We start from the raw sequence: 25,417 nt of genomic DNA, 5'->3' as shown, positions 1-25,417 counted from the left end.
TTGAAAAGAATTTCTTGTTGAGTCTAAGAGAAGGCAAAAATAATCAGTATTAGGAATGAAAGCCGGGACATCCCTACGGATGTTACAAATACTACAAAGGTGAAAGAATGTTGTTACTTTATGCCAATAAATTTGAAAATGAAAATGAGATGGACATGTAACAGTGACTTCAACAGCATAGTTTGCAGTCTCACAGAAGTGCTCAAGACCCTCTCAACAACTCCACGAAATCAAAATTATTTTCATAACTAATACATCATCTGCCTTTTTCACTGTATTAACATTTGCAATGATTGTGCAAAAGAAGTGGTGAGTAAAACTGGGAGCTTTAGCAGGAATTAAGGCAATGGTACCAAACTGTACTAGTAGCCATTTTATTCTTTACCACCATGCATTCAAAGGGGAAAAAGTCAGTTTCACTTAAGAATGCCCTCAATGAAGCAACAAAAATTGTTAATTTTTAAAATCTTGCTCCTCCAAAACACATATTTTTAATATTCTATGTGGCAAAATGGGAAGTATGCACAAATCACTTCAGCACACCAAAGTATAGTTTTCTCAAATAGCCTTTTCTGATTGAGTTATGAGCTGAGATAGTCACTTTTTTCATGCAAGGCCATTTTTACTTCAAAGAATGAATGACTAATAGACAAACTACAGTTACTCAGACTTCAGTATCTGATATTTCCTCAAAAATGAAGTGAGCCAGTTGCTTTAGGGAAAAGAACCGACAATATTTATTACCAATGACAAAATTTGAGCTTTCAATCAAATATTTTAATTTTAGAAAACTTCTGTCACATGAACTGTACAGATTCCAGATAAAGATGTACCTGATTAGATCAATGTCAATATGAGCAAATGTGATTTTTAAATATTGTATCGATATTAGTCAACATTTGGAAAATCTGTAAAACTCAGAGATCCACTATTTTCTACACAATAAATGATGTTATAAAATTACACACAGGTAAAAAAGCCATTCCAAGTAAGATAAAGCAATGGATTTTAATGTAATCCAGTACAAATGGGATTCCTCATTGCAACTAACCTTTAAGAAACTACCACTTGTCAAATTTTAGTAAAGTATCAAAACAAGAATATCAACAATTATCTGAAAAGAAATACTCTTTTCCAAATATGTGTGTGTGTGTGTGTGTGTGTGTGTGTGTGTATAATGTATGAGGCTAGGTTTTCTTCATATTCTTAAACCAAAATAACATAATGCAACATATTGTATGTATAAGCAGATAGGAGTTCAGATGTGATATAGTTTCTCATTTGGAAACATTATTTTAAATAAAAGTGTTAACATGTAATGAGTTCATTTAAAAATAACATCTTTAAAATGTGTTTTAATTTCTAATGCAATAAATATAAGCTACATAAACCAATTTTTGAGGGGCCTCAATAGTTTAAAGTGTAAAAGTATCGAGAGACCCAATGTTTGAGAACTGCAGTCCTAGAAAAACCCAACTTAACAAAACAGACTAAAAAAAAAAAAAATCTGAATAGTACTTTAGAAACTGAATCTCTAATTAAAAGCCGCTCCTAAAGATCATTTCAGGTCCGGGTGGTTTTATTCAATTTTTTCCCCAATAACTCAAGGAAAAAAGTAATTTACATGGAGAAGTACGAAAGTGTCATGAGACACAAGGCAGCCCCTTAGAAAGAGAGAGCAAACATCTGGACCTACGCCCACCTCAGTTTCTGCTGACTTTCTGTTCTAGATCTGCTACAGATACATCCTAGATGAAATACCTTATTTCTTAGGTGGTCCAAGTCTCTGTTTCTTGAAAACAATACTAGACTTCTGGAAAGCTACGTACAGATCTGCTGTGGACATTGTGGTCAACTCCTTGTACGCAAGCATACAGTCTGGGGAATGGATTCTAGGTTCAAGATCAGGCTGATTTGTCTAAGCCAATCATGGTGATTGTTTCTCTCATCAGTGACTAGTTTAGAAAATCAGAACATAGGGACAACAATCTTGCATATGACAAATCTATATTAATAAGATGCAAGGAGAAATATGTGGAAGCTTCTGGGAAATTTTCCCACTCAAGAGGTAACAGGAAGCACTTTTTTGGGGAATGATGATATATGAGGTCCAGAAATACAAACACCTAGCTCCAGTCTGCAAAGGAAGGCAGAATACATAAGAGGGTATAATTGAGAAAAGTACAGATGTATAGACTTGGAGTAACATGAATAAACCAATTCTGAAAGCCCAGCCTATCTTTGATTTTGCAGTGAGCCAATTTCCTGTTTCACCAATTTTGAATTGGGTTTTCTCTTTCTTGTAACTGCAAGCATCTCAACTAAATTAATATCTTAGGACTCTATTTACAAAACTGAGATAATCTAAACTGAGTCCAGTTGGCTAATTCTAAAATTTTTTCACTGTAAAAAAATAAATATGGTTTCACATCGCAGTTGTACAAAAGTTTGTTGTACAACTTTTGTACAACAAATACAGATTCGTCTAGCTTATAAATTTGCCACAAATTTATAAGCTAGACGAATCTGTATTTTATCTAAAGAAAGGTACACCTTGCTTTAGACATTCATACTACACTGTGAATTCCCATTGGGATGTTTGTGACATACTGTATTATTAATTGGTATACAACCGAGAAGTGGTGGGTGATATGTGAGAGCAACCCATTAACAGTAGAGTTGACCCTTGAACAACATGGTGGTTGGAGACACCTCCCCTCCGCCCATGCAGTTGAAAATCCACATATAACTTCTGACTCCCCCAAAACTTCAGTTGTCCCTTTGTTTCCAAGGGGAATTGGTTCCAAGACCCTTGAGGATACCAAAATCCATGGATTCTCATGTCCCCTACATAAAATGATATAGAATGATGCATTCCATACAGTCATCCCTCCGTACCCACAGTTTCCCAACCGGGGATCAAAAATACTATTTTTTATCCATAGTTGGTTGAATCCATGGATGTGAAACCCCTGGATACAGAAGGCTGATTGTATATTTATTTTTTAAAATCCACATATAAATGAACTTATGCAGTTCAAACATATTGCTCAAATGTCAACTGTGTTATGAATCTAGGGGCACTACTTGGTATCTGCTTAAATTCAGTGCTGCCCTGGTTATGAGGGTGCGGGAGAGGGAGGAGATAGATGGGGTAAAAGGAGTCAAATATGTGGTGACAAAGAAATCTAACTATGGGCAGCAAATACACAATGTAATATATATATGACTTACTGTTGAATTGAAACTTACTGTTGAATTGAATTGTACACTTGAAACTTATTGGATTTTGTTAACCAATGTCACCATCATTAAAAAGAAATCAATATGCAAAACGAAAAAAAAATTCAGTGCTGTCCCAGGACACTGACTTTATCTGATAAAGAGAGGTCAAGAGCTTGTGCTTCAGGATGGGACTGGAACCTGGAGTATTCTTATATGGGCCAGTTACTATGCATTCGTACAATATTCTTGGGAGCAAAATGGAACCCAGAACCCTGGACTAAAGAATGACTTTTCCCTTTTGGCACAATTTACTGGGCACTGAAATTGAAAGGTTTCTTAAAAGGTTTACACACAAGACGGATTCCTCTCTAGCCACTTGCTTTTAATGTATATCCTGAGGAACTACAAAGCAATCTAGGGATCTTCTTATACCAATTTACAATTTATACTTCTCCAAGTATACGATTTAATTATATCTAGTTTCCTTTAATAAGCACATATGAAGAAGGGGGAAAATAAAACTAGTATTTTGTATAGTAAGTGCTGAATGAATACTCAAGAAGCCATTATTTAGTCGTGTCCTTACTTCACAAAAGAGCTTTTTACCTGCCCCAGAAGAAAACATACCTCTATGGTGAGATTCACTGGATACCCATCAGCAAAACTCTTCCGGATCCTTTAGGAGGGAAAACACTAAGTAAACTGTATTTTAAGAATAACAAAGAAGTTTAATGGGGCCCAAATTTCATGTCAACCTCCCTTTGAATCTCTGGCTCCAAGATCAATGCGGCTCACATACATGAAGAATTCCTTTGAAGATGGGTTTCATTTAACCAGCATGTTTCCTGTCACCAGAAAAAATACTACCCTTTAATACTAAATACCGCTCCATTTCCAGTTGTGCCACTGTGATCCCTGGCAGGAAGATCACAAGTTGTTTGGGGCTCTCATGCAGATGGCATGTAATTTATATCCTGCTGATTTGGGTTGTAACTAGTAAAATGACTCACCGAAGGTTTAATAAGTGATTTAATCAAGAGCATATCTATTCTCAGTGTAAATCAGCTTTCATATTCTTTAAGTATGATACATGATATCTGTAGGTTTATACACACCCCAACTAAGCATTTGCCTGATTTTGGTGACCATAATCCAAATGTTCTTTTCTTTTTCTGTACTGTAATTTAGTACAATATAATGAATATGCACTTTTTTAATAATCCTAATCCTACATGTTCCATCTAATATCTCATTAATGACACATTCGGATAAATTCAGAAGATGTAAATGACAACCCTTCTACCAAGTGTGAAAAGATATCCTTTTAATACAAAATATGTATATTTCTATTATAAGATGAACCATGTTTATAGGTCAAAGCTTGTTTCAAATGATTATATTTCAGAAACATGTACATGTTTTTAAATACGCTATGAAGAGCTTAATATGGTATATTTTAATTTTTCTTAATTTGACAAAAATGGACAGAAGGCAAAATGAAAAAAAAATTTATTTCCTCAGTGTTTTGTCCACTGTCAATACTGTATTTTTGATGCAATATATTTGCAAAAAAAAAAAAAATCTCAGCTTTTATTTTCCATTTTAAACAACTACAATATTTACAAGCTGTTTAGAATAACAAACAATCAGACACACACACACTCACAGACACACGCAAGTACATATATTCTTATCTCTGGTTTATACTGAATGCTGGTTAGAGGCAATGAATCCTTTCAGAGCCCATGATCAGAAAAGGGAAACCCATTTTCCTTCTTCACGCCTACCTTTCTAGAATCATCAGTACTCTTCCTTCCATTTCCTCACGCAGAGCTCATTGCCAGACTTGAACAGGGTTAAGATTATCAGTTTTTACAATTTATTTTTATTTAAACTACAAGCTTTTAAAAAGCACAAGCAGACATGATTTTGCCCTCATTTCTATTATTTTGGTTGTAGAATCAAGCTTCATAATATAAAAAATCTGTTTAACCACAACTACACTAAACCCAAAAGCCATATGGAGTGGCCATCTCATTCTCTACTACTACACTGATTTGAGTTCCAGGTCATCACCCCATCTGTGCAAGTGATACCCAGGAATTCATCCTCATCACAATCTTAGATGATCTTTGTTTTTTCTAGCTTGGCTCCACCGAATCATAAATTGTCAGGTACAGAGCTGAGGCATAAGAAAAAAAGGTATAACCCTATATAATAGGTATAAGTCTTAGAACAGAGTTGTCATATAACCTTGCAATGATAATCAGCTCTGGTTCCCCCAAAGAGTGTTACGTTGCTTCCATAAAATGGCAGATGAGAAAGTTCAGTTCACAAACAGAACTTTTTTTACTTTAATTCAGAAAGAATGTGGCTGATAAGAAATAAACTCTTATCACACATAATTCTTGACAGATGACTGTGATGAGGCGATTCAAAGCAGAAAATATATGTCTGTTTCAAGCAAAATTAATACTCACATATCTTCCAGATCTATTTCTATAATAATCCCTTTCCACTCACTATTCTTACCTAAACATTTAACAAGTTAAAAATGAGAAGGCCTAGATGTACGTCAGCTAGGTTTTTTTAAATAAGAGAAACAAAGAAAAGAGAGGCTGGTTTTCTAATACTTTAAAAAAGAACACACCAAAAAATCCATTATACATATCCAATGTAGTATTAAAATGTATGCTGCACAAATACATAGTAATATCTATTTTTTCTCTTTCTCCTGATCAATAAAACTCAGTTTCTACATATTACTAAAACATAAAGTTCAAAGTCCACTAATAGGTTCCACGTATCATCTTAGCCTTGATTGACATTATTTTCTCCATTCTTCTTGGAATTAAAAGAAAAGCCTCTAAATAAAAATGGATGTTTTATACATCATCTGAAAAATATATCTGATCAAAAAAATAATCAACTGGGTCTGTATCCGGGCAAAGTAATTTTATGTTATCACATTACACTACAAAGAAAACTAAGAATGAATACTGAAAACTTATGGGGCGGGGGAAGGGCTTTGTTCATATTCATGAAGAAGTAATAAAAATAATCACAAAAGCAATTAACAACCTGGACTGCAGTTTATAGTTTAGTAACTAATACATATAAATTTCAAGAATTCTTACTCAAAATTACTGTTATCTCTTTCTCAAGTCACATATTTTGGAGGAAGGATTTTCAAAAATTAACTAAAAGAAAAAGATCACTTTAGACTTTGGGCAAATTATAAGTTTAAAAGACCCAGTTCTGGATGAATGACTCAATGTAACAATCCACCAAATGAAGAATTTCTAAGAGAAGCAGAAGGATGCTACTCAAAAACAAAGTAGAATTTACTGAGGCTAAGCAACCCTTGCTTGGATTTGAGGCTGTTTTTTATATTTTGATATGAGGTATAAAAATAAACCAACCTAGAAAAAAATACATCTTTTTAAATGAGATATAGTTTCCTACATAAAAACTTGTATTTTCATTGCCAGACATTTAGTATACAGAGTAATTTTCAAAATTTCACTCAGGACAGAAACACTATCTGACTACTTCTGTTTCAAGGATTAATAGAAGTATCTCAGATATACTTGAAATATTTTAAAAAATACTTCGAACTTAATGGAAGTTAATCTTCCAGTAATGGAAACCCAAAGAAGGCAGAACACTGATGAAGTTTGTTCACTAATTTTCTGAAAGGAACTAATTTTAAACTAATCTTAAACTAATTTTAAACTAGATTTTAAACTAATCTCCTCTTATCTTAAAAATATACGGCCTCGTCAAGTACTCTCAAGCCCCTTACATATCAATGTATTAATTTAGGCTCTTAAAAAAGTTAGAGTTCTTTAGAAAAAAGTGAACATTTAAAGTTTCATCAAGTATTGAAAATGTAAAAAGAGGGCTCACATGAAGTTATAAGCTGGAAGATTAACCAAAAGCTTAATTTTGAGTTATAAAATTATTTTTGCTACTGAATGAGAGGAAACAAAAAGAGAAGCTAAAAATTTATAACTCAAAGGGGGAAAAAATAAAATTAAACAAGAAAAAAAATAGATATCAATGAAGCCATATTTAAAAAAAAAAAATCTAGTGTTTTAATTACCTATTTTTACTTTTAAATTATAGAACTCTGAAAGTTTGGGCAAATGTGAACTAAAGACACTAATGTATATATGCTGGAGTCTTTCTTGAAAGACTAATGAAAAAAGTTAAGCAGGGAATCTACACAAATAGCTCACTATTTTCTGGGGGGGTGGTGTAGAATAAGACATGTATGATCAATTTAATTAATTGAAGTATGTATATTTCTACATAATAATTTAGGTCAAATTATTCTTAAGACATGAATCTTTCTTCAATTATCACTATTTCCCTTGATGAAATTATTAGCAAAGTATTATTATTTAAAAGACAGTTTTAGTCTTAAAAAATAAGAACAAGTTTCTTTTTAGGGTTTCTCATTCATAAAACTTCACTACAGGACTATCTGATAACAAAGTTCAACTTGTTTTAAGAAAAATGTCCATTAGCTGCTACCGCAAATCAAGACCAATATATATGTTCTATATACAATCTAGTCTGGCATTTGAAATCTACTTTGGAGTATGTGATGTGTTTTAACAACTGAGGGTAGGGGGTGAGGCTAGGAATAAAAATAAGTCTAACACTTCTGACTGAATTATTTGAAATTGAGGGTTATTTTTTCTGAGTAGGAAAATGAGTTATCTTCCATTTAAGATTGAAAAGGCTCCACTAATCATCTAGGCAATGACCATAAAATGATCATATTTATTTCAGAAAGACAACAAACAGCAGGGAGCATAATTCCTTTGAGAAGATTTTAAATAAATAAATAGATGTAGATAATCATATATTCGGCTTCAGAAGGAAAAAAAAAGAGCTCGAACCTTAATGGCATACTACAGATTTGCCAAAAAGAGGCAAATACAGAATATAATGACAGTATCAGGAAAATAGATTTTAATTGGTCAATTTAGAAAGGTACCTTTGTGTAAAGGTTCAGAAAATCATTTGATAAATGTTTTTAAACAGTAAATTTTGCAAAGTGTAAAGTCTGGAAACATCAACACAAGGCACATTGGGTCCTGAATAACCACAAAATTTTAAATTAGAACAAGGAAAAATAAATAGGTTTTGAGTAGAAATGCAGTAAGATGCTGTATATTAACTATTTACTTCCTTTCTTAGTTCTCATTCCTTTTACTGAAGTGTTATGCTATGCTGGAAGATCTCATCACAATTAGTAGAAAAAACAGCTTCTCTCCCCTGTCACCTCATCAAAAAGATACTTTAAACCCAAGCTATCCAATATAATAGCCAGTAGGCATATGTGGCTAATGAATACTTGAAATATGACTAGTGCCACATGTTAAAACAGTAATACTTTGGATATATTAGATTAAATGTATAGTTAAAATTAATTCCACCTGCTTTTCATTTTCCACTCAGAGGTTAGAAAGACGGCTGCTCCTAATGCTCAGAGGATATGTACAGTCTTCTTTGGAGTTTCACACAAAAAGGAAAAGTTTTCTGAAGGATTTAAAAAATGCCAAAAGTTGACAAATTAAATCTAAATTGCAGTTCCCACCTAGCCCAATTATAAATCTGAGTTACATATTTCCCTGAATACATGCACTTAAAAAAAATAAAATTTATGAGACAACATATGAATAAGTCATTTTCACAGTTATAAATATTTCAAATTACAGCTACACACTATAAATTACAGGAAATAAGATTCAAGTAATAGAAAAAGAAGGAAGAAAATAAAAGGCAAAGTTATTACAGAGAGAAATAACAATAAGAACTGCACCATTTAGATAACTGTATTTGAAAAAATTTTACTTGATTAACTGAACTATTTGTGAATGACTTCAAGAGCTAAGAACTCTTAAAATAAAAGGCAACCAATCCTTTCTTTAAATTCTTGGATATTCATCTTCTTCTTTGAAAAGCAAGAGTATTTTCTTCCCGAGACTGACCCCAGCAGAGCTTCCCCAGGTGGAGGGAAGCAGAGTACCTGGGGCACTCACCATGCTGGAGCTCATCTGCAGTGTGGACACAGGAGCTGGCAGTAGTGTTCACAAGACCGACTCATGACTATTGGTTCCGGGAAATGCCAAGGATGAAACTATGTTTATCTTGAGACTTAGTATTCATTTTAAAGAAAACATCCAATGTACTGCAAGAAGTACAGACTACTAACAGAAAAATGGGCAGCTCAGTTTCTGCTATGTATGTTTATAAGGAAAGGGAAGGGGTAAATCCCAAAGGCAATTTAAATAATGGTATTTTATTTTTATATATATAAATAAATGTTCTGAGAAATCTCAGACTTTAGTGCATTGTTGTAAAAAATTAGTGCAGTTTTTTTCATTAAAGTTTTTAGCGCTCAAGGAATAAGATATATCTATGTCTGTTCATAGTCTCTTTTTTTCACTGTACATTAAACTTTTATACTGCTATATGTCAAACTGAAGGTTTCTATACTGTTCTGTTTTTAAAAGTCAAGGAAATGAATTTTGTGTTCTATGACAAAACATGGCAATTATTTTTGGCAAAGAAATTAGAAAAATATGAGATCATAGTTTAGAAATCAAGAGTTTGCTGATTTAAAGCAAAGGCAATGCATAGGAAAAAAACTTTTTTAAAGGATGTATTTTAACAGTTTTATCCTTCATGCAAAATGTTTTCTTGGCAGCTAACTTAAAAAAATATTTCAGCTTTATTTGGGGACAAAAACAGTGACAGGAGTCAGGGTGAAGGGCAAAGGAGAGGCGCTTAACCAAGCCCACTCTATGTTCAAGTCTCTCCTATAAAGGATCAAAGTGATACCTGCAGGCATCTTCTGCTCTCTCCTCTCTTTTTCCAATGTCTTGGAATTCAGAAGGAAAAGAAATGTAGTTATAAAACACTGGCTCACACTTCAGCCCCAAGTTCTAGTACCCCAGTTTCAATTACAGTCACATATTTGTCATCAATCTGGACCAGAAGTACTGTCTTGTCAATGTGAGATCTAGTACCTGGATCTCTGCTGCAAGGCACCCATCGGTGAATCACCTAATGATTCAAAATAAAACAGGAAATTAGTGGCAGGGACCTTGAATATACTCACAAACTCTTATTCTTCACTTAAGATTAGAGGTAGAAACTGTTAGATAATTAAGCATAAGTACATAAATCAATTTAAAACATGGATACAGGTCAGTCAAACTACAAAAAGTCAGAGCACCAGAGGGTGCCATTAACAGAACTTACATGGCCTTCCATGCCCTCCTGAGGGCTCCAGTCTTTCCAGCTGTTTCTCCCAGCTTTCAACCGAATGCCTTCATCAGGCCACTGCAGCTCTTTTCTTTTCGACAGGTTGATCCCATCCAGAATTTGACTGGGATCCACGATCTATATTGTAAATAAATATAGATCATTTCCAATTCATTTTTCTCATGAAATTCAAAAATTATATAATCCTAAACAAAATTTATTTCATAGGACTCTGTGTCTCAAGTTCTCCACTGCCTATAATAAAACAAAAAACAATCTTAAGAGCCACCTCCACAATTCCTTTTAGCTTACTGGTAGACCTTACTGCACTGGCCACATGACAATGGCTGAGTAGGAAACAAATATCACCACTGGAAAACTGCTGGCTTTCAGTTTTTATGCTAGCAGAAACTTTTTTTGTAACATTCAAAAATGTTCTAGTCTTCAGATATAAGGTATGTTTTCACAAGAGTCCTTCACTCAACAAACAAAAGAAATAAGAGGCACAGTGCAAAAAGAACTCTGGGCTTACTCACTTGGACTCTGTAAATCACCTCCCCCTTTTTGGCATGTGAATTATTGGCAGGACTTAAGGTGTTGCCTGGCTGTGCATCAGTGGCACTACTCTGACCTCCATCTGTCCCAAGAAAGCCAACGAGCGTGTGATGTTTGCAGGCTGGGATGCTTTGGCTGGAGCTGCTTGAAGAAGGCAGGCCGTGCTGCAAACAGGCCATGCCGCTCTGCCCGGAGGGTTCCATTTGGTTCACCATAGAGAGGCGAGACTGGATGGATGATGGTAAGTTTCGAAGTGATATCTGACTGGTAGAAGAGCGCCGACAAGGCACAAATCCCGTGGTGGACATCCGGAGGGATGAATGCCGGCTGCTGTAGCAGTAAGAAGACTGACTGGCTACTGAGGCCCGAGCAGGGGACTGTCTGACCAGGCTTGACTGTACAGAGTGAGAGCTGTGGCTAGTGCCTAGGGAAGAAGAAACAAAAGCACTCATTCTAAGTGGAATGATTCATGATTTTTTTTTTTGTAGTTTCTAAGACTTTCTCCCTTTAGCAATTACTTGAATTTATTGAATTTAAATTTTATACCTAAAACTTTTAAAGTCATCAAATAGAAATAAATATCTCAGATGTGTTTTCTTGTGTGGTTTTTTAAACTTTTTTTTTGATACAGCATTTTAAAATTCAAATTCTGGGGCAAAAGAAAGACAATTTACAGCAAATGTCACAATTTAAGCTTGGTTTGAATCCTAAAATATCTTTCACAGAAGGATTTCAGAATAACAAGACCTCTTTAATAAACTGGAAATTAAATATCTCATACAAATGAGATAGTGAGAAATATTAATTAAGGATCTACTACATGGCGAGCTCTATTTTGCAAAGTATAGTTTGAATGTTCTTATAATCTATTCCAATGACAAGCTATGCCACCTACGGAGAGACAGTAATACCACACTGTAATTTTCCTATAAAGGATTACTAACAAATATGAATTATCAGTGATACTGAATAGCAGATTCTTCTGTGTCCTTTTTCAAATGGCTGGATCCTGACTCAAGTGATGTTAAGATTATAAGAAAATAATTATTATATTGAAAAAATAGCTACATGTACTTTTTATCTAAAAATAAAGAACTAAACAATGTAAGAAACGGAACATTTAAAAAAACACGTTAAAAGTTTTAGGTTTTCACTCAGAAGTTAAAAAATAATCTTAAAAATGTTGATCATACACCTATTTAGAGTCTTAACAATTCCAGTACCACTGGATTTTTTTTTTTTTACACCTACAGCACCTGTTGTGCCTCAGTAGTCTCCCATCCAAGTACTAATCAGGCCCGACCCTGCTTAGCTTCCGAGATCAGACGAGATCGGGCATGTCCAGGATGTGGACTTTTTTTTTAATTGAAGTAAACTGAAGTAAATGTCTTAAGAATTCATCTGATCCAAGTGAAGCAGTAGGAAAAGGGCAGTCCTGGATTAAGTGACCAGCCATATTAAAAAAGATGAAATCTGATTCCTGCTGCATACCAGGTAGAGCTCATGTAAAAGGTAATTTAAGAATACTTTTTTTTTTTTTAAAGATTGGGAACATTTTCTTAAGAAGGATACAAAATGTTCTAATCATAAAGGAAAAGAACAGTAAATCGCTCTACAATAAAATTAACTTCTCAACAAAAAGCAGCAAGCCACTCTTCACAAGAAGAGAAGGGAAAGCCAAGAGACAGAATGGGAGATGTCTGCAGTATAGAAAACTGACAAAGAACTCAAATCCAGAATATAGAAATATAAATGAGAAAAAGATAACCAAATAGAAAAATGGGCAAGAAACTTAATAGGCCCTTCAGAAAGAGGAACAGCTGAAAAACTCACTTAAAAGCTTCCAATCTCAGGAATGAGAGCAATGTGAATTAAAACAGTAAATTAAAGACTACCTGTTCTCCTGCCCCTCTGAGCAAGCAGGATGCCAAGGCAGGAACTGATAATATTCAAAACTGGTTAAAGGTTACCAGATGGGCATTCCTATATATGACTGGCCAGATTACCAATTGGTAAAAAAAAAAAAACTTTCTGGACATATTTTTGACATGATATATCATGAGTCTTAAATATTTCCATAAACTCTGATGTAGTGATTCCATTTTTAAAGTCTCTAGCCTAAGAAAATAATATATGATTACAAAGATTCATATACGAAGATTATTACAACACTCAGAAGAAACCAAATCATTGTCCAACAGGAGAGAAGTTATATAAATTATATTAATTATTATTAGCCTTTAAAAAGGATACTTTTAAAGAAATATTTTGAATAGTGTATATTTATATATCTATGTATATATAATAAATATAAATAAGTAGGATAATGACCACAACTGGAAATAAAAATACTCTCTATATAATTTCCAATTAGGTAATATATCATTCCTCTTTGTATGTACACACATACTAACTGAACCCCACAGCTAAGAGGCTTACATTATACATGTAATTTTGTTTCTTATTACCAAGTGTTGGAGGATAAGATGTGACAGGCGGATGGAGTCCTGCTCCTGATCCCGGGGCTGGATTTCCGGCACTTCCTTGGGATACACTGCCGTGGGGATCATTGGCAGATGTTGCATTGTTACTAGTGCAGGAAGTTCCACCTCCAGTATCGGAATCTTCAATATTGCCACCACTGTTACATCCAGCTCCACAACCTTTCCTTAACCTAGAACAAATACCAGAGTAAAACGCATTATCCAAGGTCACTTCAAGATAGGTATTTTATTCTTCTTCCGGCTATTTTGAATGTATGATAATACTAATGTGCACCTTTGAAAGTCTTTATGGTACAATCAATATTAGAAACAAAAAAGCGTTATGTTTTAATATCTTACTCTTACATTCACTGCCTCGATACTTCCCAACTGATCTAAATATTCTATCATCTTTCCTACACCAACCATAATAAAGAACTGCACATAACACAGTACCATAAAGATCACAGCTGGAAACAGAATTCTTGCCAGTGTCTATTCAGTGCCTCTAAAGTTTACAGCACCTGTAAATCTAATTTATTTAAATTAAACCTAATTTATGTTGTAGCACACCTGAAGGGAGCTGCTATAATAATTTTTCCTTTTCCCTTTTTTTTAAAACTAATGTGTATGGTGACCAACTGTCCTGGTTTGCCCACAACTGTCTTGGTTTAAGCACTGAAAATCCTACATCACAGGAAACTCCTCAATCCTGGGCACACAAAGCAATATCCAACATTATACGTATTTTTTGAAAAAAAATTTTTTGAACACTATCCTGGTTTGTGTTCTTCCATTTTAATAGGACTGATGTTAAAATGGTAAAACTTTACTTTTTAATGTTTTTAAATTAAAACACCTATTTGAGTGTTTGTTGCTCTAATCACAGATCCTGTTTTTCTTAAGCTCTGATTTAAGGATCTGAACAACAATTCTGAAGAAATTGAAAATAATATTCTGTGATTTTTTTCTTCACCAGCCACCAAAGGTGGTTGCTGTTCCTACACCATACATTGTAATTTACTAGACAAAAAGGCAGAGAAAAAGTCATGTTCATTCCTGAAGACACTACAGATTTGAGATTGGAGTGATGACTGGATTATTAAAATGGCAGTAGTATCTCTGCATCGCATAACCAGGAGTTTCCAATGTACAGAGTGCTCCCCCTACTGCTGGAACAAAATATAATAGAAGAAAGTAATCAATTTGCACAAGTTTCTCATGTTTTTCTCTGTTTCCCTGTTTGCTGACTCACACATTCTAATAGTGGCGATATGCTGCAACAGAAAGTCAAAGAAAATAAGAGAACTATTCAAGACTTTACTAAATGCTAAAGTGATGATTCTTGACCTGATTTGTACATTAGATATACCTAATAAGAGCTGGAAGATATAAATGCTCAGGCTCTATTTCCTGAAGTTCAGATATAACAGATTTATATTGTGCCATGGCATCTGTATTTTTTCTACAAACTTTCCAGGTGATGGTAATGCACACTGCCTAAAAAGTCAGGATATTCCACCACTGAAAAATGCAACCCAACGACTCACCTGTACCAGGTTGACACTATGAAATTTCTGATATTTCCCAAACTGATAGGTCCCCCAAGAATTTCTTTAAGCTGCTCATGGCTGTCAGAATAAGAAGTTGTCAGGGGTGAAACAAAAATCGGGTAGCCAATAGGTTGATCACAAGATGAGTTGATCATGTTTCTCAGAGCTTGCTTTGCATTTTGGATGCTACCCCTCTCTGGGTTACGGTTACGTAGGAAAACAAGCTCCTGCTGCTGCCCTGCCCAGAGACCTCGGACACATTCCTTATTCACCTAAAAACCAGAACACACGGGGATTAGGTCAAGGGGCCAAGAATGAAATTCACATAAACAGAAGAGCAGAAATGGGAGGGGTACGAAAGACATCATGAAAACCAGCTGTGAAAAGCAGGAAAAGTGGGTCACATTTGAATAGAAGTTAACCCATTTTCCATTGTCATTAGCGGGCTGCTAAATAATAAGCACCTACAGAGTTCTTCCCTCTGCTCTGTCTTCTAAAATTATCAAGTAAAATGTAGTCCATTTAGTTTTCCAATTTATTGAAGCACTGAATTTTGTAACTGAGATAATATTTTTGATAAAAATTATAGCTAACAAATATTTAGAGTTGACAGGATGTTTGTGACCTCGTGGCTAATTAAATGAAATAAATCATTACAAACTATCAAAAATAAAATTTCAGAGTTAAGCTTCCCGAAGTCCTGAGATGTTTTAAAAACAAGCAAATAAAAAAAAGGGAAATATTAGAGTGAACCATTTACTGATCACTATTATGGCATTTTGCAGCCTAGGAATCACATCGTATTAGCAACATAGAGCGGATGTCTTAAAAGATTCCACCTAAATAGCATATATAATAAATAAAGACTGTCCAGACAGAAATAAGCAAAAATGTTAAGGCTCTATGGATCATGAGAAAATTTGAGAGGACAGACTAAATTACTAACAGAATAAGTCAAATTAAGTGCTCATAAACAATATATTTTTTTCTGTGAAGGAGTTTCAACTACTTTTTAAAAGTCTGTATAGGTTATCTTAAGTTCCAATTTTTTGTGCCTCAAAACTTACTTTAATGACCCTGAAGCTAAGGTAGCGTCTGTTGAGCATGATGATTTTGTATTCATTGGTGCCATCATCCATGACGTGCCGCAAAGCAAGCAAGGAGGGAGAGTTGGCAAGAACTGCACTCCGCCACGCAGGGTCTCCTTCATGGGCTATTACCAGGTTTTTTTCATGAGATACAATGGCTTCATAGAGCACGGTAGGGTCATCGTACTCATCTGGAGAAGTGAAATGATCCTATATACAAAAATAAAAAATATATCTTTTTCAGGAAAAGAAGAGAATGACTTCTAGGATAATAAAAAAATGTCTATAATTACTAAATCAGCTGCGAAATGAAAATTCTTAAAAACTGATTTATACAAATATTTATCAGCACATGTTAATATTATTAGAGATATATTATACAAAAAATACTCTAAAAATGTGTTGAAGTCCTGGCATTACCATTTACTAATTTTCTAAACCTAGGAAACAGCTAATAAGCCTCTTTGAGCTTCAGTTTTGATATTTATGAGTGCTGGTATTATCTCTCTAACCTACTTGACAAGGTTGTTGTAAAAGATAAAATAGTGTAATGGAGAATTTTTTACAGTATGAAACATTATTCGCATGTACGGTGAATACTTTCATTATTCTCTCTAACCTCCAGACTTGCACATGCATCCTTGTGGATACTGCCTTCTTGCTCTCACTCATTTCGCCTTCAGAGAGTATACACTCCCATCATTTGGCCTGAGTACAAATGAGTTACTTTACCTGCATATAAAAACTTATCGACCTCTCAATTATAATTAGGAAAGCAGCCAATATAGTGTTTCCTTAGTAACACACCACTTCAGAAATTCAGATTTGTGTTATGGTTATTTGGGTAATGTCCCATATCCCATGTTAATTTCTAGGTTTCTGAATAAGATACATTTCATATACTTTGTTTCATCCATACTAAATGACACAGCACACAGTAGATAAGTAGATATTAAATACCTACTTATCAAATGAATGAGTAGTTATTAAGAACAATAGGTTTTTCAGGGAAGACTTTACTAGCTTCTTTAAGATTAGGACTCTTAATCTGTCCTCAAAGCTCATAGCTCTGAGCCATATCTTAACTAGATCACAGGAGGATAAAATAAAATATTAGATCATTCCAGAGATGTGACTCTTCAGGTGAAAAGTACCTGGTTAAAAAAACCCCACAATTTTAGAGAGACCTTTCCTGTAGTTTAAATGTTCCTTAACTGATATCAGTAAGATAATCCTTTATCAGAAAAAAATATATATGAAAATATGAAAAAATAACTTAAATTAGGAAAACAAAGAAAATATATGAAAACTGGAAATATTTGTTTAGCAAAAATTTAGAGGATAGGGTGGGACTGAAGAATTTATAAAGTAGTATAAAAGTAATGAGTTGTATTTTTAGCTGTCTGGGAATGGAATCTTTTTTTTTTTTTTTTAATCAAGTCTGAGGTATGATTTACATACAGTAAATTACACCCATTTTATATGCAACCACTGCTACCGTCTGGTATGGAACATGTCCATCACCCCAGAAAGTTCCTTCCCATCTTCTGGCATTCAACCTATGTGCCAAGCAACCACTGATCTGCTGTCTCTGAAGATTAGTTTGGCTTGTTTTAAATTATATATATGTAAAATCATACAATAGATAATCTTTACGTGTCTGACTTCTCTTACTCTGCAAAATGTTTGAGGTCATTCATGTTGTAGCATCTGACAGTAGTTCATTTCTTTTTAGTGTTCTGTAATACTCTATCATGTGGCTAATACCATAACTTGTATGTTCAACCACTGATGGGCATTTGAGTTATTTCCAGTTTGGAGCTATTGTGAGTAAAATTGCTACGTGCACTTGTAAGTCTTTGTGTGGACATACATTTTCATTCTTCTGAGTAAATATCTAGGAATGAAATTGCTGGGTCATGTGGCAAGTATTTACTAATCCTTTTAATATATTAGATTTTCATGAGAATACTACATATGAACTTTGGAGATGACCGGTACTAATTTACACGTTTATCTTTTCCTGGTCTGAGTGTCCCTTAGGGGCAAACCAACGTCTGGCTCAAGGTAACACTCAATAAATGGCTGTTGCTTGTTATTTCATAGGTCATTCTCTACCCTCCTGTATCAAAACTATGAAACTTCTCCAGGTTGCATTTGAATTCTCTATTTCCTCCCCTCCTCATGCCCTCCGTGGCTCCCAGGTTCCCGATTCCACCTCCTTATCCTCCCTGTTTGTCACTGTTGTTGTCAGTCATGGCAGAGTGTGTGCTGGACCTGATTATAAGGTAGAGAGCCACTGTCACAGGCAATAATGCCACAACAAAAGAAACATGTAAGGAAATGGACGTGGCAGCAACAGGCCAAGAGCACTTGTAGGGAGAAACTAGATGGAGAACCCTAAGGTCTCAGAGGCTTTGGACCTATGCTTCAGTTTCTTCTCTGCCACATGAAGATGAAATATCTATTGCAAGGTTTAGAATCAACTGAAGATGTCTGTCAGTAACTGTTAGATAAATATGCTACGTGAAAGAGACTATTTCTTACATAGCAGATATAACTGGTACCTTTTGAGATCTTCTGAAGTTTTAAAAATATTTTAATCTGAAATCATTACCTTTTTCTTTTAAATACACTGAATTTTGTCTCAAAACTCTAAAGCTAGTATGAGATGGACAATTCTATTTGTTCCCCAATATACATTTTCCCTATAATCTTCAAAACAGTATTCCATTTTTTCACAGAGATTTTCATATATCTCTTATTAGTAATGCTCCTAAATAATATGGAACATTAACTTCATTCTAACATTTTTGATCATAGTAAAATCACTTGTAATTCACATTTTATTTGAGGAAAAGATAGATTCAATCAGATTTGCGCACAGCAGATACATTTTAATGAGTCTTATCATATGGTCTCTATCATCAGATCTGATTACTGTTAAGTGGAATGATTATGCCACTATATCTTGTGATGAGAACTTTTAAGCTCTACTCTCAGCAACTTTCAAATATGCAATACAGTGTTATTAACTATAGTCATGATATGATATGCCAGCATATGCCAGCATGGCCAGTCTTCGAATAACGTTGATTAGTTACGTTCATGAGAAAAAAAAAATCCCGGCCGGGGCCTCCGTCCGTGTGGAGTCTGCACATTCTCCCCATGTGTGTGGGTTTTCTCTGGGTACCCCAGTTGCCTCCCATGTCCCAAAGATGTGTACATGAGGTGAACTGGTGTGTCTAAATTGCCCCATTCTGAGCGGGTGTGGGTGTGGGTGTGAGTGCTCCCTGCGATGGAATGGCATCCTGTTCAGGGTTGGTTCCCACCTTGATGCCTGAGCTGCCAGGAGAAAAAACGTAACCTGGAATAATTACGTTGGAAAATAATCTTGTTTTTATTCATTAATAGAGTGTTTGAGGATTTTATTTGTAAGTCTGGTGATGTTTTTGTGACCAAAAATATATCGTAGGAACTTAACTCTTGTTTATATCAATTAGCCTATGCTAAAACTAGTTCAGTTATACTTTGTTTCAAGTCACAGTTTCAAATCAGAATATTTCTTCAAAAGTTCCTAAGAAACATAATTTGAAAGTCAAGTGAAGAAGTACGATTAAACAACAGTAAGGCATTAGAAATCCCCGCTTCTTACCTGATGAAGTTTAATGGACATACGGACTCCAGGTACGACTACTTTTCTCAGCAATTCCATGTCAGCAAAGATCCATTCATCGCGAATTGAGGAAATACGGAAATCTCCCTTAAACAGGGCATGCAGTCCATAGAGGAATGACTCTAAATTACTGTTAAGATTGGAGACAAAAATTTACATACTTTGACAAAAGTTTTCCATTACATTGATTCTTACATCTGTTTATACATCACTATCATCTGGGAGGTTTTAAAAACAGAGACCAAGAACTAAGGTCAACAGCCCCGAATCAGAATTACAAGGATAAGTCCTTTTGACCTGAGAACCCTCTTTATAAACCACTATGATAGTGAGTCCATGAAAATAAACAACAGGCAGAGTCTGTAATTTAAAAGAAATTAAGGAAGGCCTAAGGGAAAACATGCAGTTTTTCACAAAAGAAATTTAAAATATATGGTATTTCTTAATTCTAATTCATTTGGATGCATATGTCAAGAAATCCAGTTTGTATTTAGAGTTCCAAAATCTAATATACAACTATATTAAAAGTATAAATGCTCTGGACAAAAACTGCAAGTAAATAATGGAAACATAAAAAAGAGGGATGAGTTGTTAGGAAAATAGATGTATATAAGGAGGAGACCAAACATTATAATTATTTTTCAAAATGTCTCAAATCTATTAAGTTCTCGTTATCAATAGTTGCCCACACATGTCAATCTTAAAAGCCGTTTCTGTTAACCACTTAGTAGAACTCAACTATTTTGAGTAAAAAGATTTATACAACATCTGAAGAGACTTTTGCAATAAATTAGCATAGAATACCTCCATGAAAAACTATTTCAAATTTTTCAGATTTAGGTTATACAGCTTCCCACACTCTCTTCCTAAACACAGAAATGTCTTCCTTACCTGGACATATGGTGGGATGCAGTCCCCAAAGCTCTCCGCCCCAGAACACATAATCCATAACAAAGAGTCACCAGGGAGGAATCTTTGTCTACATCCAGTGGCTTTAAAAAAAAAACCAAAGAACAGGGTCAAAAAGTTCAAATTTCCAGCTATAAAATAAGTCCTGGGGATGTAATGTCAGCATGGTGACTATAATTAATAACACTGTATTGCATATTTGAAAGTTGCTGAGAGTAGAGCTTAAAAGTTCTCATCACAAGAAAAAAAAATGTGTAACTATGTGGTGACGAAGTTAACTAGCTTTATTGTGATGACCATTTTACAATATATACAAATATTGAATCATTATGTTGTATACCTGAATATAATGTTATATGTCAATTATACCTCAAAAAACAACAAAAAAACACATTAATAATCAGAAAAGTACATAAGTATTTAACAAATCAGAATATATTTAATAAATCAGAGAGGATAAGGAACTCAACTAGCACATAATTTCTATCTCTTCAAATAAAAGTTCTACTAAAAATAAACTTAAAACAAAACAGTATAAAATGAAGTATCAGTGTATATGAGGAGGTTCTTTGGAATCTTTAAATAAAATCTAATACTTTATAACATTAGGACATACTAATAAAGAACTGGATGAAGAATATTAAGATCTTAGCTAAACATCTCAGAATACTTGCCAATATACATCATTACTAATCTTGCCCTCTTCTGAGAACATAACAGTCTATCTAGTAATTAGTTATTTCTGGACTTACTCTGGAAAACAGGCTATTAAATAACAGCTGCATTAACCTTAATCTGCATTAATGACCATAATCGCAATAAAAAAATTAAATTAATATCTGTAGAATACTGCTTCCCCTCAATTTTTTAATTTTTTAACTGTATACCTTATTGATTGTTATACACAAATATTTCATATATAATAGCTATTTCATAATAGCAATTACACATATGTGTATATATACATACATATGTAAACAAAACGCTATATACGTTATACATTATACAATACTGAAAAAAAATCTTGGTAGCATCTCAATTACGGAGAAACGACCTAGGACAATGGTTCTCAAAGTATAGTCCTAGGATGCAACATCAGCATCACCTGGGAACTTATTAGAAATGCAAATTCTTGAGCCACTTCAGACCTATGAGAACAAATTCTGAAGGTATGGCCCAGCAATCACACTCTGGGTGATTCTAATGTATGCAAATATGGAAAAATCATAGATATAGGCTAGTGAGTTTATTCTAAATTTGCCAGTGGTATATATTTTTGGCTTTATAAACCATTAACTTATAAACAAGGCAAGCTAAGATAATGACTTAATATTAATTGGTTAATTTAATTACCATTATTGTGTAATTTAGTTAATAATAGTAACTATGAGATACTCTAGTTGCTTGTCAATTAGAGTGGTTTAAAAGATATATTATCTCTTACAGCACATATACTAGTTTCATCCAGCAGGCTCTTTGAAGGAATTTTGAGCCTAGTTACAAATCAGGTAGAAATAAAGGATTTGAGAGCACTTGTTTTAAGAAATAGCAAAGAAATCTATAAAAGAGAGGGGGCATGTACAGACTTAAAGTTATATAAACAAAATAATATTAAAGGTGATTATAATAGCTGATAAAATTGTGAATGATTTTCTTTCTTTTTCTTCTGTCTCCCTCCCTCCTCAACCTGGCTAACTTTCTATGCTGACAATGTATTTTTTTTGTGATGAGAAAAAATTTTTTTTGTCAATTTAGCTTTTCTAGCTTTTACGTCTGGCCAAGATAGAGTAATGAAGACCAGATTTACCCTTGTACCTGAAACAACCAAAGACTTGGACAGAATATATGAAACAATGGTTTCAAGATACTGGACACTAATTCCTGAAACATAAAAAACAAAAGAGGTAGTAGCCCTGCGAGAGTTTCTAGGCCGCAACACAACGAAGGAGAACATAGGTGGAGCCTAGAGGTCTCCATGTTGAGGAGCTAGCTGGGAGGCTGGGGAGGTCAAGTTGGCCAGAGTTCGAAGGGTAATGTGCCAAGGAAGAGAGAGCAAGCTCTGGAGGTGTGCAGAGGATCCTTCTTGAGTCATCAGCAGACTACTGATCAACACATACAGCAAGGACCCAAAGCTGAGAAAAAAAACCATCAGAAAGGAACAGAAAGGAACAGTGGAACTCTTGTGATTGGCTAGATTACTCAGAATAGTACTGTCCCAGTAATGAGGAAAAAAGCTCTAGACTAAAGGCCACTGTAGTCCCTCCTAAGAAAGCTTAAAAGCCAGCCCTAAAAGGATCAAACTGTCCCCAAAGAATTTGTGTCACAGCGTAAAGTTCAGGAATATTTATAGGAATACAAAAATATCCAGAATCCATCAAGGTAAAATTCATAAAGTCTAGCATCCAATCAAAAACTGTCAGACATGCAAAGTAGCAGGAAAAAATGACCCATAACTGAAGAATAATCAATTAATCACTCAATCAAAACTGACTCAGAATTGACACAAATGTTAGAATTAGTCAACAAGATTAAAAAAGTTATTATAACTGTATTCTATAAGTTCAAAAAGATAGAGAAATGACAACATACTAAGTAGAAACATGGAAGATTTCTCTAAAAGATATAAATTAAACCTTAAGAAATAGAAAAATGCAATATCTGAGATTAAAAAAAATACACTGGATAGGATTAATGGCATATAAAAAAATGAAGAAGAAAAAATAAAGGATGAAAGAAAATGTAGCAACAGAAACTATGCAAAATTAAATACAGAGTCAAGAGACTGAAAAAACTCTCAGTGAGCTATAGGACAACATAAGGCAGCCTACTATAAATGTTCCCAAAAGAGGAAAGAGAGGACAGAAAAAAATGTTTGAAAAAATAATGGCTGAAATTTCCAAATCTGATAAAAACTATATACCTAAGACTAAGGCAGGTGCTACAACTAAAGACAGTCAGTATGTACATCTCAGACCATGATAAAGGCGCTAGTTGACAAGGTGGCTCACTCTGCTCCATGGAACAGAATAATCCTCTACACAGGATGCTGGTGGTTCAACTACACGAGACTTTTGCTTGGAAAGCAGCAGTGGTGGTAGGCATCAGCTTTTGGAACCACAGGCCTTGGTAAAGTCTATAACTCGCCTTACTTTTAGGATAAGACAAGTTATCCTGACATGTAGATTAGGAGACAGCTGAATTACGATCACTCAAGGTGATAACAGATTTTGGGTCCTCAGCCTAGACCTACAGAATTAAAATCTCTCAGGCCCAAGAATCTGCATTTTTACACATTCCTAGCTCATTTTTATCCATGTTAACATATGAAAGTCAATAATCTAGATGAACATTACCCAATATGGGAGCCACTTGCCCACTAGTCCTAAAATTAAATCAATGAAAATTAACTAAAATTTAAAATTCAGTTCCTTAATCATACTGGCCCCGTTTCAAGTGTTCCTGTTTAACAACAGCCACATGTTATGGGTTACTAACTACCATACTGGAACAGCACAGAACATTTCCATCATCACAGAAAATTCTTTTAGATAGCACTGGCCTAGACTTCGAAATGGAGACAAAGATATTAAATTATCCTGAAGTCTGGTGGGGGGAAGTGAGGGGAGAACGCTCCAAAATGCATTCTTTAAGAAGGTGCTACATATAATCTGTAACCTGAATTTGTGTGTGCGTGTGTGTGTGTATGTGCATGCGCACGGGGTGGAGGGCGTGCTAATTGAAGAGAGATTTTTGACACTGCAAATGAAAAAATGAGGGAGGCCACTTTCTTGGTTTCAGTTGGTTTGGCCTAATCATAATAAACCTGAGAGATTCTCTTACCCAGATGATCAGAAAGAGGAAGGTCTAGAAAAACTGACTTCATAATAACAGACATATTCTTTCCATCTTTGGAAAAACAAATTCAAAGAGTTATATTACAAAGAGTTATAAATGAAATAAACAAATTCTACCTTTGCTCTTCGGGAAGAGCAATATTCTATCCAATTGAGGTAAATCACACAGAAACTCTCCCTGGATATGCCTGCTAGTCGATGGTCATAGTCTTCATCAATGTTTGGATTAAATGTTGGATCCACATCAACGTAATTTCGATCTGCACACAGGCGTAGTCCTTCCTGCATTGTCTCATTAGCTAGCCACTCCTCTAGCTTAGAAGAGGTCGTAACATAATAAATGATACCCTAATAAGAAAAAGATTAAAAAAAAAAATTCAGGCTAAATCACAATGTGAATTAACTCCAATTCCCCAGTAAATAAATTCCAGTTGTTTATACTGATAGTACGACTCAAAAACATATTATTCTAGCTCAATATTGTAAATATACATTTTAAGAATGCTATAATAATATACCTCAGGCCTACCTGGATGAAAAAAACATTTAATACTTCTAAACTCAGAACCATAAATTCAGCAAGGCAACTTCAAAAACAATTCTGGTCTATTGATTTTAGAGCTTTTGAATTTAGGATCTTTTAAGAGAGCCTTTATTGTGCTAAGTTTATTTTGAGAAATTTCTCATAGAAAGCTATTAAATCATCCTGTGATCCTAGGTCAAGTTACAGAAATATAATAATAAAGCAACAGAAATATACATATTTAGAGACGGAAAATGCCACACACAA

General features: G+C 34.4%; 1 protein-coding gene across 6 annotated transcripts in view; it reads right to left on the bottom strand.

The window, feature by feature from the left end:
* Positions 1–4,801: 4,801 nt before the first annotated feature.
* Positions 4,802–25,417, bottom strand: part of PCNX1 (pecanex 1) — a 133,855-nt gene continuing 113,239 nt past the window's right edge. For 5 of the 6 annotated variants that reach the window (XM_039883674.1, XM_039883673.1, XM_039883675.1 and 2 more), the window contains 9 exons: positions 24,745–24,975; positions 20,756–20,856; positions 19,844–19,994; positions 16,168–16,398; positions 15,098–15,372; positions 13,533–13,738; positions 11,046–11,488; positions 10,507–10,647; positions 9,951–10,308 (listed from right to left, as the gene is read on the bottom strand). In XM_039883674.1, the coding sequence (XP_039739608.1) occupies positions 10,168–10,308; positions 10,507–10,647; positions 11,046–11,488; positions 13,533–13,738; positions 15,098–15,372; positions 16,168–16,398; positions 19,844–19,994; positions 20,756–20,856; positions 24,745–24,975 (1,920 nt within the window). In that variant the 3' untranslated portion in view covers positions 9,951–10,167. Of the gene's footprint in view, positions 10,309–10,506; positions 10,648–11,045; positions 11,489–13,532; positions 13,739–15,097; positions 15,373–16,167; positions 16,399–19,843; positions 19,995–20,755; positions 20,857–24,744; positions 24,976–25,417 lie in introns of all 6 variants that reach the window. The other variant, XM_039883672.1, reaches the window with a different exon arrangement.

Source organism: Pteropus medius, unplaced genomic scaffold (assembly GCF_902729225.1).
Source record: "Pteropus medius unplaced genomic scaffold, Ma_sr-lr_union100, whole genome shotgun sequence".
Classification (NCBI taxonomy): domain Eukaryota; kingdom Metazoa; phylum Chordata; class Mammalia; order Chiroptera; family Pteropodidae; genus Pteropus; species Pteropus medius.
This window is presented reverse-complemented; position numbering and strand designations above follow the sequence as displayed.